General features: G+C 44.1%; 1 protein-coding gene across 1 annotated transcript in view; it reads right to left on the reverse strand.

Annotated features, from left to right (window-relative positions):
* The window catches only part of setd1a (SET domain containing 1A, histone lysine methyltransferase), a 53,647-nt gene extending 44,047 nt beyond the window's left edge, over positions 1-9,600 (reverse strand). Inside the window, exons 1-7 of the mRNA XM_056287731.1 lie at positions 9,591-9,600; positions 8,462-8,606; positions 8,248-8,346; positions 7,880-8,150; positions 5,741-5,865; positions 5,156-5,409; positions 1,242-2,976 (exon numbers count right to left, since the gene is read on the reverse strand). Coding sequence (XP_056143706.1) covers positions 1,242-2,976; positions 5,156-5,409; positions 5,741-5,865; positions 7,880-8,150; positions 8,248-8,346; positions 8,462-8,599 — 2,622 coding nt within the window. The 5' untranslated portion in view covers positions 8,600-8,606; positions 9,591-9,600. The remainder of the gene's footprint in view (positions 1-1,241; positions 2,977-5,155; positions 5,410-5,740; positions 5,866-7,879; positions 8,151-8,247; positions 8,347-8,461; positions 8,607-9,590) is intronic.
* Between the last annotated feature and the right edge of the window lie 3,478 nt (positions 9,601-13,078).

The raw sequence follows: 13,078 nt of genomic DNA on the forward strand, positions 1-13,078 counted from the left end.
CTGCTGTCTCTTATTTTAAGAAAAGTACTGGATTTTGAAAAAAGTGGCACAGTGTGAATACGCCTCCATTCCTGATTTAATAAATCACTGTAATTTAGTGATACACTGTGGTCATTAAACACCCCCCAAAAAGTAGGAAGTGGTTGGGTAGATCAGTTACGCTATGATTAATCATGATCCATCAAATTTGTGTCAGTCTATTTTTGCCTGACATATTTGCTTTCATTTTTACTAATACTATATTTTGTATTGTAATTGTGTATGTGTGGATTAATGCTTAAAGCTGCATTAAGTGATTTCTAACAACTAGATATCAGATGATTGTGGTACAGAATCCAAAACACACAGCTAATTCACTTTCCACCCCTCTCTACCAGTCTGTACAGTGGCCAAAGTATAATTTACAGCATGATCATTATTCTTTTTTTTCTTTCAGCTGGATAACGCTCGTAGAGGACTTGAGAGTGACACTGATGTTGGTGCATTCATTCAGGATGTGCAAGTATGCAATTTCAACATGATAGCCTAAGAATTTGCTAACTTCATATATATTTCTGTGTCATCGTGCTTGCTTTAGTCTCCTTTTCACAAGCTTCACCTGAGACTGCATTCTCAACTTATGACTTGTAAGCAGCTTCCCTGGACTCAACCAGAGAGGGAGGTGCCCTTTGTGGGACCGGCAAAGTCAAACAATGAGCTGAAAGTTAAGGACAACTAGACAGCAGTGTCAGTTCTCAGTGTGATCGGCAGTACTAGCAATCCTTTCACATTACAGGGAGTTATTTGATTCACCGTCTCACTAGGGTTGAGCATAACAAACATGTCTGAAGTTATGGAAAGATTAAAAAAAAAAGGCAATTCACTTGCACTGGAATCTCAGGTGCGTGTCAACTATATTGAATGTGTGTGTTTTTTTTACACTAGTAGCCTATTTTGCAGACATTAAAATGACTGTACCACATAGGCTATGTTTAGATAATGCTTTAGTAAAACAGCAATATTTACTTCTTATTTGCATTAACTTCGTCACGCAGTATTCACTCTGCTCCAATTTATCTGCTCTGTATTAGTGCATAATATAAGTCAGTTTTCTGAAATAGCCAAAAAACTTGATTGCTAACGTTACTCCCATCAAATTGATGGATGGTATTTAGAATTATCCATCAGCACTTTTAGAAATTAGTAAATGACAGAAAAATCTCTACTAATGCAACCCCTTGGGTAGATGTTTAGGTTCCTACCTGACTCTCTCCATTGTAAGGTGGTGTGTGTGACCCTGGTCTGCTCCGTGGGTCAGCAGGGCAAGCCTGTGGAGTGTCCTCCTTCAAAGCTCCACTTCCGGGGTGACTGGTCTGGGCCTGGGGGTCCTCTGAAGCAGGAATGTGGGGAGAGTAGGTAGAGGAGGATGGTGTGGCTGCAGCAATGACAGGGGGACTCTTCCTCACCTCTACTCCCTTGCCTTGTTTCCTTCCTCTGCGATCATCTCTGTCCCTTTCCCTTTTCCTCCTGTGCTGGTCTTTATCGCCCTCCTCATACCTCTGATTAATGCTCATTTGCTCTCCATCAGCATCTCCTGAGCCTCCTGCTCGATCTCCTCTGTCCCCACCTGCTCCCCTCTGCCTCTCCTCTTTCCTGTCCTCTTCATCTTCCTCATCAGATGCCAAGAAGGAGAACTTCGCTTTCTGCTCTTTTAGGAGCATTTCGATACGAGAGTCAAGACTGCTGCTGTGGTAGACAAATGGCAGGCTCTCGTTGGTGGAGTCAGGCTCCGGTGAGGAGGAGTCACGCTGGGGCTGTGGCGGGGAACTGGATGATGAGGGGAGGTGGTGAGGGAGGGATGTAGAAGAAGGTGAAGTGGAGGAGGACGCGACAGAGGAGTGGGGTGGGGACGAGGGTGGGGGTGTTTTTGGTGGAGCAGGTGGTGTGCTGGGACGTCGTTTGGGCTTGCTCCACTGCTCTTCTCTGGCTGGGCTGTCTTGGCCAAAGTCTAGGGCCCCAAGTGTCTCAGCCACAGCTGCCGCAATGACAGAGGCTGGGGGCAAGGGGGGTGGTGGCGGGGGAGGAGGCGGTGGCAGAGTGCTGTGGTCAGCTGCGTGGTAATTCTTGTCTGTACCAGACCCAGACAAGGAACCCCTCTCACTGAGACTCGTGGACCCCAGACGAGACGCAGCAGGCAGCTCGTGAGGAGGGGCCACCGGCACAAGCTCCTTAGAGGAGGCATATGTGGAATAGGAGGAAGGTGGAGGAGACATACTGTTAGATGATGAGCGATAGGAGTTGGAGTTGTACCTGGGGTCTGAGCTGTTGGAGTACTCGCTCTCTCTGTCCCTGTCGCGATCTCTATCCCGATCTCTGTCCCGCTCCCTGTCCCGGTCATGACTGCTCCGTCTGCGACTGCTGCTGCCATGGTGATTGTGAGAGTGGTGGTGGTGGTTGCGGTGCCTCTGGTGGCTGTGGTCCCCAGAGCGAGAGCCCAGGCTGTCCCGCCTGTAGCCCCTGTCGTCTCTGCGGTCTGAATGGTGGGAGGAGTGATGGGAATGGTACTTGGAGGAAGAGTTGGTCTCTTGCTGGTGGTGGTAGGACGACCTCCTGGAGCCAATGCTACCTCCCCCATACCGCCCTCCTGTGTCCCTCTCACGTTCCCGGTCCCTCTCCCAGTCTGACAGCAGGGGCTGTTCATACTGGGCTGCAGGCGGTGGAGGAGGCATTGAAGAGTGGTGTGCCATATGTGACCCAGGCCCCCCGGCATTAGGGTATGTCGGAAAGCATGGCAGTTCATTGGGACGGTAAGATGCAGTAGGAGGATACACAGGTCGTCCTCGGTGGTATACTGAGGATTCTTGTGGGTCTTCAGAATAGCGAGAGACTTTGTAGCCCCCAACAGAGGAGGAGACAGCAGGTGAGGAAGAGGATGAGGGTAACATGTCCTGGGGAGGGTAACCACAGCCCAAAGGGCCAGCATTGTAGCTAGAATGTCTAGGGAAAAGAATGACAGAGGGTCAACTAATATTCTAAGGTCTATGAAGAGTTGATATTATTGGTCACTGATGAGCATACATGTTTGTTTGATTTCTTTTTTTCTTTTCTTTTTTTTTTAGACATTACCAGAGAAAAAATCATTATAACATGATTGTTGATTGTAGGTCTTTACAATCAACACACAAGACAACATGACACAGAAACAAGGTAACTCAAGAAATGAAGATAGTAATGAAAAATAAATTCATAGCCATAAGGGCAGTGGTGGGACACAGTCAATGGTTAAAGTACAGCATAGAAGAGACAGTGTATTAGTCTAAACCAGGGGATTTCCAACTATGTGCTAATCAAGCACCATGTGCTTTCCTTCCAACCAAATATTATGCCAGCTGATATCACTCATTAGTTTGCCCCTCTGTGGGTGACGGAGTTTTAATAAGTGAAATAAGCTGGCAGGGCCCCAGACTAACATTGTATTCTGGTGGCAGTGGTGCCATTATATTTTTTTCAGTTTGTGGCAGTAGCAAATTATCTGGTAGCACCAAAAAATTGTCACAGTGCCTGCAGAACTGAAGAGTGCATTTCTGAGTTTGCATGACTTTTTTCATCACCCTGATAAGTTGCAGACATGCCATATCGTTAGTGTATGATGGATTTATAGTCAGCCCAATCTTTTAACAGTATTTGTGTTTTGATTGTAATGAATGGCATTTCCTCTTGGCCAATAGTGTATGTCATGTTTAAATTAATTATCATTTCATTTTTGCCTCATGAGATTTGTTGGCCACGTCTCAGCACTGAAACACCGCTGAGAGCAGGGCATGCTCCCTGCTTTGTGTGAGCTTATGGCTTTGTTATGAAATTGGAGGGTCTCGTGCTTAAACTGTGGAGCTGCAAATACAAATTTTGAGTTGCCTGCAACAGTCGGTCCGCACTGAACCTAGTAGGTATTAAACACAGTCAGGTCAATTGCCACTCGTGGTGAAAGGTATATTTCTTCTTGGGCTTTTTAAGTAGAGGTAGCTGCTCAGACTCCCTCATTGATTCTTCTGCTGGCTGTGTTCGTTCCTCTGAGTCGGAATCAGTTTCTTCTACTGGGTCTGGTGAAATGTCCACCTCAAGAGACAAAGGTGACATGGGCTTCATATGCATATTATATTGTGGGGCATTTTTCTTACTGAAAAAAAAAATCTATTGCAGGTCTACGCTTCATTGTGAGTAGACATCTCCTTTCGCAGCAATAATCTTGTAAGCTCTAGTTAGCTTCCTACTTAGTTTGCAAGCAGAGAACACTGTCATGGTTATGAGCTCTGGGGGGCCGCAGACAGAAAAACTAATGCCTGCACTAGGTATTGTAAAGCAGGATAAAACCTGCTGTGTTGTGTGACCAAATATGTTGTGAGCTGTGTAACCAAATCATTGTGTTGTATGACCAAATATGTTGTGGGCTGTGTAACCAAAGCATTGTTTTTACGATCTTTTAAAAAAAATCTTATCAATTGAGAGTTAAATTACATTGATGCGACAAATCAATGTTTTTGGTTGCACTGGTCACATATGCGACCAAACTGGTCTAGAGCCCTGGCTAGTGTAGCATCTTGCTGGAATAAAATCTAACATTCAGGGTGTCTGGGAAGTGTGGCGGTCTATTCCATTGCCTACCAACACGGGGATTGCTGGTTCGAATCCCCATGTTACCTCCGGCTTGGTTGGGCATCCCTACAGACACAATTGGCTGTGTCTGAGGGTGGGAAGCCAGATGTGGCTATGTGTCCTGGTTGCTGCACTAGCACCTCCTCTGGTTGCTCGGGGCGCCTGTTTGGGGGGAGGGGGGACTGGGGAGAATAGCGTGATCGTCCCACGCGCTACGTCCCTCTGGTGAAACTCCTCACTGTCAGGTGAAAAGAGGCGGCTGGCGACTCCACATGTATCGGAGGAGACGTGGTAGTCTACAGCCCTCCCCGGATCGGCAAAGGGGGTGGGGCAGTGAGTGGGACAGCTTGGAAGAGTGGGGTAATTGGCCGGATACAATTGGAGAGAAAAAGGGAGAAAAAAATCCACAAAAAAAAAAAACAACCTAACATTCAAATAATTGAAGACTACTGTCCTAAACCAATACAGAGAAATGAAAGCAATGACGACAACTGTGCTGGGCTAAAAATATCAACCAACAAACCTTCCGCCAGTGTAGCCAGAGTCTTGTGAGAAAGGGGTCCCAGACCTGGAGGTGTAAGGTGTCCCACCACCCTGGGAGGAGGCAGAGGAGCCTGGGGTGTAGGGGCCTGTTACAGAGGGAGGAGGTGTTTCCAGACGCTGGTCACTAAAGCCTGTGTCAGCAGAGCAAGGGGTAATGCTCCCGGGTGTAAGTGCCTGCACCCCTGCAGCCAAAGTCATGAGGTCACTGGAGAGCCTCCGTCTGATATCTGACGACTGCAGAGACAGATGAGGAGGAAACAAAAGGCTTGACACCAAGTTAACAAAGATACAATGATATATATTTCAATGATTTGCGTTCCCTTGTTTGTTTAACGCATTTCATTCTGATGCAATCAATTTTTACTGAAAACACGTTATGTGAACCACAATAATAACTCAAAAATACACAAATGCAGTATCCCATGTTTGAATCCGGCCTTGTAACCTTTGTTGCATTTCTCCCCCCTTCTCTCTTCAACCTGTTTTCTGTCTATCAGTACTTGACTGTCTAAAAAAGGCTAAAATGTCAAAAATAAATTAAACTGTATCATCACAATGATTATACCGTATCAGGTTGTGTTGGGGCCTGAGGTTGAAGTCGATCAGTCAAAGCCTTGCCTCCTAGGGGCACAGTCTGAGGGGTATAGGATCCACTTACTATCAGGTCGTAATACCTCTGTCTTTGCTGGCCTAGAATTAAAAATGAAAAAGACAAAAATACATAAATTACTAAAAAATAACTGTATCTGGTAACCTAATGATTCACAATCAACATTAAGCATAGGCTACAAAATGATAGGATATCCTTAGCATTAAAGGGAACTTTAACCGATGGTTTTGTATATATGCTATCAGTACGTTGAGTAATGTAGTCGATTGAGGCAATAAAGTCCATGTTCTATATTAATGGACAAATCAGCATTCTCCTGCTCAGTCTTTCCCACAGTGCCTATACAGAGGACCAAAATTCATTGCATGCCAGCTTCTGTATCATCGTCCATAAAATCCACTGCATTAGTCTTGTTGGATGTCATTTACAATATAAGAAATATAGCTTAGCCAAGAGAATGAGGATGTGCTTTTGAACAGCGTGTTTAGAGTAGCTTAGAGTATTAGAAAACCCGCTAGGCTGTAGTTTTTCCGGCTGCCAAATGACGTCACGGTACGTCACTTGGTGGCCGGACAAAACATGTTTTACAGCCACCACAGAGATGCAGAAACAATCAGAAGCAACTGCATGTGTTTTCATGTGCTATCCCTGTAGCTGATAGACAGCAATAAAGCTGAAAATTGGTGAATTTCCCCTTAAGTTTTAGCATCCTTTGTTCCATTATTCCACCAAATGCATTTTCATATGTGCACACTGAGTGTATTTCAAAGGACATCTCAGCAGCTAACTGAACCCACACATGCATGTGTATTTTGTTAATATTTGAAGTGTAGATTTCTAAGTGACCTTAAGTTTAAGCCTTTAAAAGCTAGAAGAAAAAAAACCTAACAGTAGCATAGGTTTGATTGAGAATTTGATTGGCAAATTCCTGCATCACATAAACCTAGACAACCCTACAGGCCATCCCAAGGTTAGCTACTAGCTGATGAGTTCATTACTGTTACATTATAAACACAAAGTACAACATTCCAACTCAATAAACTGCTGAACTAAGACACACTAAATGTTATTTCACTGTAAATGGTAATTTCCCTTGTCTGGTGATGTGTGTGATATATTTGTCACCAATGGAACTGCTTGCTTTTATAAAGCTAAACAATGATATGCTGTAATTTGTCACACTTGTCAGTAATTGGAAGAAACACTAGTTTGTTCCACAGTTTGTTTGATCAAATTAACAGCAGACTGTTATCGCCAAGTTGAAAGCTTATATCCAGCAAGCCACAATTATAAATGCAGTGAGGCAGAGTTATAAGATTTTACTCATGATGTGTTAAAAATCTATCATGTTGTATCCCAAGTGGCTGTTAACTTAAAGGAAAAAAATTACGGATTTTCAACTTGATCTCTGTATATCTATGAAAGTGATAGTGCATTAAAAACACCAGTTGTTCCTGATCGTTTCTGTATCTATGGGGCAGCAGTGAAGCAGCTTTTCGGAAAACTGCAGCCAAGCAGGGTTTAATAATCTAATGTAATGTAAAGACGCCGTTTAAAACTCATCGTCGATCTCTCGACTAAGCAATGTTTACAATGGTGTACATAACGTCCCACAACACTAGCACAGAGGACTTTATGGATGACAATTTGGAGGCTTAGGTGCAATGCATTTTGGTACGTGTAAGCGCCGTAGGAAAGACTCTGTGAGCAGGACAACGCAGATTTCTCAGTCAATGTAGTACATAGTGAGGACTTTATTACTTCAATCAACTACATTACTCATCAGTAATGACTGCACATATACAAAAACATCAGTGAATTTCCCTTTAACAGAAAGCTGATAGATCAAATCATCTCAATCAATCCATCTTAATGTTTGTCCCAGAAAGTTGAATCAGTTCACCTGGACACAACGTTTAGTGGGAAACTTAATGTGCGGTTAAATACGTTCTCAATCACTAATTATGTGTCAAAGTGCATAATCTATCAGTACAGAAACTGAACATCCTACTGTTACACTCGCCCTTGGAAAATGTAGACATTACAACCAGCTTAAATTGCAAGGAGCCACAGCAAATGTGATTGATACCTTACCTTTGATATCTAGTTGGGCATGAATGATGTTGCCCATGACAGAGGTGTTGTGCAGGTGCTTGACAGTGTCTTTTGCTCCTCTGGTACTGGTGAAGAGCACCCGAGCCAGACCCAAGTGCTTCCTGGTCTTGGGGTGAAACAGGATCTCCATCTCCTCCACCTCACCAAACTTGGCACACATCTCTGCCAAGAAGGGCTCCTTTATGTTGTCATTGAGCCGAGCAAAGGTTACCTCTTTGAGGGGTATGGGACCCACATAGAATTCATCCAGCTGCAAAGCAAAAGGATTCAGGGATCAAATCCAAGTCTTTCCAGTAGACGAAGCTATTAGAAATGTTTGCAACAAAAGGCAGAGCTGTTATCATCACCTTAAACTTGGGCACTGGCAAGGATAGCTCTGTGTATCTAGACCAGATTCTTCGTGGTCTGGGGTCTCTGAGTTCACCCACAGCAGGAAACCCAGAGTCCTGGATAAAAAATTAGTTACAAATTCATGCTTCAGTGCAAAGGTACTTACAAAGAGAAGTCATATGTAAGAACAAAAAGCACATTAATATTGCAATCAGTCAAACGCAAACTTACTGGTATACTGAAATGCACTCCATCATATCGGTATATTTTTTGGGTGACCCTGCGAATAGCTGGGTCTTGGACAAGCTTGTAGCTCTTCCACTGCAAACTCAGAGCTCTTTGGGTTTCTGCCCCGCTGTCCGGATCCATCCTACAACTACTTGCAAAAAGAAACGCATGATTTGAGGTAGTACAGATAAAGGTCTTGCATAAATTGTGAGTGGGTAAAAATATCGGAAAACCACTCTCCGCGTGAAAAATGGAGCATTAGTGACTTCTTTCTAATACTGTTGCATACGAATATCCACGAGAACTATGTGCCTTGCCAGGTAACACAACGACCTGCGTCATAGCTTATTACAAAATCTTCGTAATCTTTGGTGCTTGTCTACGGATAGTAGGTTTTTAGAAAAACACAGCAGCATCACTATTTCTGCCAAGTTTACCACCGGCCATGACGTTTTCCGCCGTCAAAACAATGGCCAGCGTTACGTCACTAACCAGCGGTTTCAACTAGCAACCCTAAGTTAGCTAAGGCTAACTTCCAATTTAACACATAATCACACGAGGGCATAGTTCAAACGTTGCGCACATGTTAATTTAGGTTTAAAATTATGCAACCTAGTGGGTACATCGGTTAGTTAACATTAGTTCAGATAAACCTCACTGGTTTGACTATAGGTTAGGATAAATTGACGCCGTGTTAGCTGGTAAGGCTAACTAACAAGCAAGCATACCGAGCTAGAAATCACTGATACTGGTCCTCTGCCTGTTGTTTTCATTAGATCAGTGACAGCTCCGACATGCACCTCTTTATGAAAACAAACTTAATTCGCTCCTAGTAAGACTGAATTCCTAATCCGCCTCTTTCATACGTATTGCCCGCTCATCTGAAAGTAGCCAGCGCCGCTAATATGTAGGCAGCTATCGTTGGGCCTAGGAGACGAACAAGAAAAACACTGAGTACCTAACAGAATAGGGACAACTCCACTTTTGCCCTTGAACACAACTCATTGGCTAAAACGCTGACGCTTCCATTCCGGTAAATAGTAAATGGTAAAATACGTATCTTGAAATTATGAACCCGTTGTTTTTACCTAAATCACAATATTGTTGAGCGGGCGGCCATCGCGTAACCAACCTGAAAGCCTCGCCTGTTCTCCATCTGTCTCTGCGAATGCAGTCTTCAGACCCTAAGTGACACTTTCTGTACAGAGAGGCAACTATTAAAATGACATGCATGACCATATTAGCACGCGGCACAAGATTTCTTTTGGAAAAATATTTAAATTATTTTTTATGGATAAATATCAGCAAAATATGAAACGAATCATGATGGAATAAAAAAAAGAATGTGCTAATTAGAAACTCGACCTCCCAAAGTGGAGGGTAAACGATGCGCCCCCTTCAGATCCCCTAAAAAGGGACCGCTATGAAAATGTCACTCACCTCTGTCAAAAGGTATAAAAATAAATACTGCAATTATATTCAGAAACTGACTTTAGAAATATAATATTCAAATATTTCGTAGAGAGGAGTATCAGTTGTGCCCGCTGGAGTGGTATTACTAGAGGGGTAATCCCAGAAAGTTGAATCAGTAGCTGCTTTAACTTCATACATCTGGAGTCTCTTTATACTTTATGCATTAAAACAGAACCCAGAACAAAAAGTTACAAGTTGAATGTTACCAATTTCATCAAGCAGGCCTGAAAAAGAAAAATAGGGTGGAAAATAAAAGTAGATATTCCAGAAAAGGTACAAAACATTTTTCTATATTCTTCAAACCGTTTGTGTGTGTGTGTGTGTGTGTGTGTGTGTGTGTGTGTGTGTGTGTGTGTGTGTGTGTGTGTGTGTGTGTGTGTGTGTGTGTGTGTGTGTGTGTGTGTGTGTTAGGGTTGCCAAATTCATTTGATTTTCCAACTGAGGACAGGAAGAAAAGTAGAGAATTTCCATCCATCCATCCATAAGCCAAACCGTTTATCCTGCTCTCAGGGTCAAGGGGATGCTGGAGCCTATCCCAGTAGTCATTGGCAGTGCTTAATTTGTAAATGAGGAGGTCTGAGAGGGTGCTGCTCCGGCAGGTTAGGGGTGAGAAAAACAGTCACAGAACGCATTTTAAAAATGCACAAAACAGTGCTTTTCATGATGCTGAAACAGCTACGCAATAGTCACGTGCTTTACGACCAATAATTTTATTGTTGCTATTATTAAATAGACGGGCCTACCCTAATCTGACGTGACAACGAGGCAGTAGACACATGCACAGTAGCAAAGTTCGCCAAGTTAATGCCAAGCTAACGAAACTTTCAAATGTTTAGACAAAAAACATTAAACAACTTGCCAGCATACAATGCATATAGGCTATGGCGCTTGAATTACGCAGTTTGACCCGATACATTGATCACCATAACAAAACTATAAGGCTCAATTAACAACACTGTAGAGAATAATTTTTAGAAAGTACCTTTTATTTATTTGTCCAAAACAGCCCACAAACATCAATAGAGCCTTCAGCCTCCTTCTCCCTGCTTCTTACTTTACTCCTAGTGTCCTGTGCAGTTCTACGTCCTTTAGTAATCTATGACCTCACATATGGAATGGGGTTGGACAGGGTGAGCGGTGGTCCAGCAAGGCAAAGTAAGAGTAGCGTGGAGATGGTGGGTGTGCGAACAGATGACCTGTTGGCGGTGCAGAGTAGGTTCATCTGGGAAAAGCACCTCTCACACGCTGCACTTGAGATGGGGACAGTGCAGTCTTTCAGTCCATCTGGGACAAATTTCCCACCATTGTCCCTATATTCTCTATATGCCCGAACGACATTCCGCGCGCCATCGATTACTAAAGAGCTGGCAGAGTCTTTCGACTTCATCTTCCCCAAAAAGTGCCCCAGGGTCGTCCGACCAATACTGTGGGAAGAGTACTTTTAAATCGTCAATTAGCTCGTTCTTTCCTGTTTGGTATTTCCCTTGTGTTAGCATACTGTAGCAAATTCGGGGGGCAACCACAGGAACTGCCGCAGCCGGGACACGAACCCGTATATCCCGTACCGCGTGAGACATCGCTAACCGCTCGATTAAAGGGTCCGACCCGTTAGCCAAGGGCTAACGTGTCTATTTATCCATGCACGTTACACTACCCCTCTCCTTCGGGAAGCGCGTCCGCGCGCATCCCACTTCTGACACCAATGTAGCGAATTCGGGGGGGGGGGGCAACCGCAGGAACCGCCGCATCTGGGACGCGAACCCGTATCTCACGCACCGCGAAAGACATCGCTAACCGCTAGACTAAAGGTCTACTTCTCCATGCACGTTACACTCTCCCTCTCCTACTAAACACATAGCTGTAAACTGAGAGAGACTTGGTAACGTGGGACGGACACACACACACACACACACACACACACACACACACACACACACACACACACACACACACACACACACACCATAATAGATTTCTTTGGCATACAAACACACCAAGGTAAACAAAGATCTGCTACACTTAAACCACACATTTATTCGTAGAAAATGCAATTTCTTACTTTATGGCTTCATATTTGTCTGTTATACAGTCATCTTTCTTGTCTTACTGGATACAAAGCCCTCCATAATAGCTTTAAAGTCCACCTGTTTAGCCAGTTCACACTCAATGGCAAGTATTGCCATTATCATTGCTTATACACCATACGGACAAAAGTATTGGGACACACCTCTTAATCATTGAATTCAGGTGTTTCATTTAGACTCATTGCCACAGGTGTATAAAATCAAGCAGCTAGCCATGCACTCTGCATTTACAAACATTTGTCAAAGAATGGGTTTTTCTGAAGAGGTCAGTGAATTCAAGCGTGATACTGTCATAGGATGCCACCTTTGCAGTAAGTCAGTTCATGAAGTTTTTCCCTGCTAGATATTCCCCGGTCAACTGGAAGTGGTATTATTGAAAAGTGGGAGCGTTTAGGAACAACAACAACTCAGCCACGAAGTGGCAGACCACGTAAAGTCACACAGCAGGGTCAACGAGTGCTGAGGCACATAGAGCATAAAAGTTGCCAACACTGTGTTGACTCAGTAACTGCAGAGTTCCAAACTTCCCCTGGCTTTAACATCAGCACCTGGAGCTTCATGGAATGGGTTTCCATTAACGAGCAGCTGCACGCAAGCCTTACATCGCCAAGCACAACGCCAAGCGTCGGATGGAGTGGTATAAAGCACGCTGCCACTGGACTCTGGGGCAGTGGAAACGTGTTCTGTGGAGTGACGAATAACGCTTCTCTGTCTGGCAGTCTGATGGATGAGTCTGGGTTTGGCATATGCCAGGAGAACGTTACCTGCCTGACTGCATTGAGCCAACTGTAACGTTTGTTGGAGGAGGGATAATGATATAGGGTTGTTTTTCAGGGGTTGGGCTAGGCTCCTTAATTCCAGTGAAGGGAAAGCTTAATGGTTCAGCATACCAAGACATTTTGGACAATTCTATGCTTCCAACTTTGTGGGAACAGTTTGGGGAGGGCCCTTTTCTGTTCCAGCATAACTGTGCCCCAGTGCACAAAGCAAGGTCCATTAAGACAGGGTTGGGTGAGTTTGGTGTGGAAGAACTTGACTGGCCCCACACGGAGTGCTGACCTCA

The sequence above is a fragment of the Lampris incognitus genome, chromosome 10, assembly GCF_029633865.1.
Source record: "Lampris incognitus isolate fLamInc1 chromosome 10, fLamInc1.hap2, whole genome shotgun sequence".
Classification (NCBI taxonomy): domain Eukaryota; kingdom Metazoa; phylum Chordata; class Actinopteri; order Lampriformes; family Lampridae; genus Lampris; species Lampris incognitus.